Source organism: Uranotaenia lowii, chromosome 2, assembly GCF_029784155.1.
Source record: "Uranotaenia lowii strain MFRU-FL chromosome 2, ASM2978415v1, whole genome shotgun sequence".
In the NCBI taxonomy this organism is placed as follows: domain Eukaryota; kingdom Metazoa; phylum Arthropoda; class Insecta; order Diptera; family Culicidae; genus Uranotaenia; species Uranotaenia lowii.
In genome coordinates, this window is record NC_073692.1 from 320,506,597 (window position 1) to 320,508,777 (window position 2,181).

The 2,181-nt window shown below is 39.1% G+C and overlaps 1 protein-coding gene across 4 annotated transcripts; it reads left to right on the top strand.

Moving 5' to 3' along the window:
* The first annotated feature begins 514 nt into the window (after positions 1-514).
* LOC129746580 (HIG1 domain family member 1A, mitochondrial-like) lies at positions 515-1,961 on the top strand. Of its 4 annotated transcripts, XM_055740305.1 has the most exons (4): positions 515-690; positions 751-845; positions 924-1,302; positions 1,404-1,961. In XM_055740305.1, the coding sequence occupies exon 3, from the start codon at positions 944-946 to the stop codon at positions 1,202-1,204; it is 261 nt and encodes an 86-aa protein (XP_055596280.1). In that variant the 5' UTR covers positions 515-690; positions 751-845; positions 924-943; the 3' UTR covers positions 1,205-1,302; positions 1,404-1,961. The 4 variants fall into 4 exon arrangements, with proteins under 4 accessions (XP_055596280.1, XP_055596278.1, XP_055596277.1 ...); XM_055740303.1 differs by having other exon boundaries at positions 515-758; XM_055740302.1 differs by lacking the exon at positions 751-845 and having other exon boundaries at positions 519-690.
* The last annotated feature ends 220 nt before the right edge of the window (positions 1,962-2,181 follow it).

Consider the following 2,181-nt stretch of genomic DNA (forward strand, 5'->3'; position numbering starts at 1 on the left):
GCTGGATAGCCTTTTACATTTCCCGGAAAGCACACGTCACCTGGGACTTTTCTACTAGACAACCGTAAGCGATTAAACAGTAGTAGTCTTCTATTTACTTATCTTTTTTTACTCTTCTCCAAATTAGTGAAATGGTTTTGTTCGAAGTCCAGAGTGGTTCGGTCGGACAAGGACGCGTATCGTAAGGATGAATCATTCTTGTGGATAAAAAAAAACATTCGAATTCTCAACTATGATAAGATAAATAGACGCATGAATTACATGCGATTTACGACGAACTAAATAGGTACTAAAATACAAACAATGCACAATTTTTTCTCGCTATTAAGTTTGAATTGAATATTCTGTCCACTAACTTTCAAGCGGTAATGTTGAAGAAAATTTTTAGTCACCCTGTACTCCCCCAGCTGATCGCGTTCATCGGGTAAGAGAGAGAGCTTCTGTATGGGAGGTATGGGAGAGAAAATGGAGAGAGAAAATAATAAACAGGCGAGTACAAATAGCACACACGCGCCAGCATCGAGAACACGCCAGCGCTTCATTTGTCAAAACCTCATTGAAGAAAAGAAACCACCTCATCCATTACCACCTTCCTTCGTCGAGGACCAGTTAAGGGACATTGCATCATTTTTCGGAGTGAGGGCGACGTTCCTGATCCGGAAAACTACCCGTAGCATCCCCTAGAATTGAGTAAGCAATCTTATCAAATTTTTGAGCGCTTAAATTTGATAGAACCGATTGTTTTTTAAGAGCAAAAGGTAAAAGCTTTTGTCTACGTGACGTAACGTTCTTCATAGTTTGTACTTGACCTTGTACGAATAGCATCACGCCGAAGTTCGTGCTAGGTAGAAAATTTCTCGACTACAGGGTATTCTTGTAACAGGTAATAAAAATTAATTAAACATTTCTCGTTCATTCGACAGGACTAATTTATCGACACTTAATGGTCAACATGGAGGAGGGAGGTGGAGACAAACTTGCCCGCAAAGCACGTGAATCGCCCTTCATGCCCATTGGATTGGCCGGGCTGGCCGTGGTATGTGCTATCGGCGCATATAAGTACAAGAACCGCGGCGAAATGTCCACCTCAGTGTTTCTGATGCAGCTCCGAGTAGCAGCCCAAGGAACCGTAGTTGGAGCCCTATCCATCGGTCTGGCATATACGATGTTCAATACGTACGTGCTAGGGAAGAAGGATAATTAGACGCTACCTTAGGATGATTGTACCGAAACCTATAACTTCTAAACGGGGTAGTACTATAAGGGTGCTAAATGAGCTGATTAGGATTAAGTCTATGATAGGTGAGAAATTGTGCCAAGTCTAAAAACGCATTTAGTGCCGTAATTTACTTTTACCCTTCAGACTTTATCTCAGCCGATAACATTATGCTCTTTTGTTTCAGCTTGTGAATAAGTATTAATTTTCCTGGAAAAGTTCATATATTTATTTGCCAATGAAGCACAAATGACGACGACCTCGATGATCCGAACACCAGTGACCATTAATATGCTTCAACCCCACTGAGTTTATACATATTTCCAAAAACTATAGCATATATTGAATCTGCATACTCATTGTGACCTACTGATATATTCGAGGAGTGATATGGAAAATTCATACAAAAAAAAAATCCAACAAGTGTAAATAACCGGTAGATCATGGAAAAACATAAAAGTGCGAACAGCTAAGCTTTATGAGACCCGTGCTAATAAATGAATGCAACCAACTTATAGTAACGTATCAGTTCAGGAGGAATCATCATGATTCAGCAAAATTTAAAAAACAGGTTGCTGCAGGTGGCTAATTAAATGCTGAAGAAGGAAACCAAAATCGCGTTCGAGGAGAGAAATGTTAAACTCCACTACTCTCGCATTGTTATACCTTTAATTGAAGCGTCTAGGAAATTTTGAATGTCTGAAATAATCTGTGTACCTAAATAAACAGATTTAAAATGTTATAATTTTTTTTTTCAATTTCCGAAACACAAATGATACTAGAGGGTGTAGAGAATAAGACGAGAGATTGGAATGAATTATGTTAATCCAACAGAAAAGTAGTCTAAATAAAAAAGAACAAGTGGAAATGATAGAATGGCATCCCGGCGGAAACTAGAAACGAACGTTCGTTAAACCGAAACCAGGAATAACGTTCGTTAACGGGAGAGAGGAGAATGAATATCA

Excerpts from the sequence above, each read along its gene's own strand:
- LOC129746580 (XM_055740303.1), top strand. The coding sequence starts at position 944 with ATGGTCAACATGGAGGAGGGAGGTGGAGACAAACTTGCCCGCAAAGCA.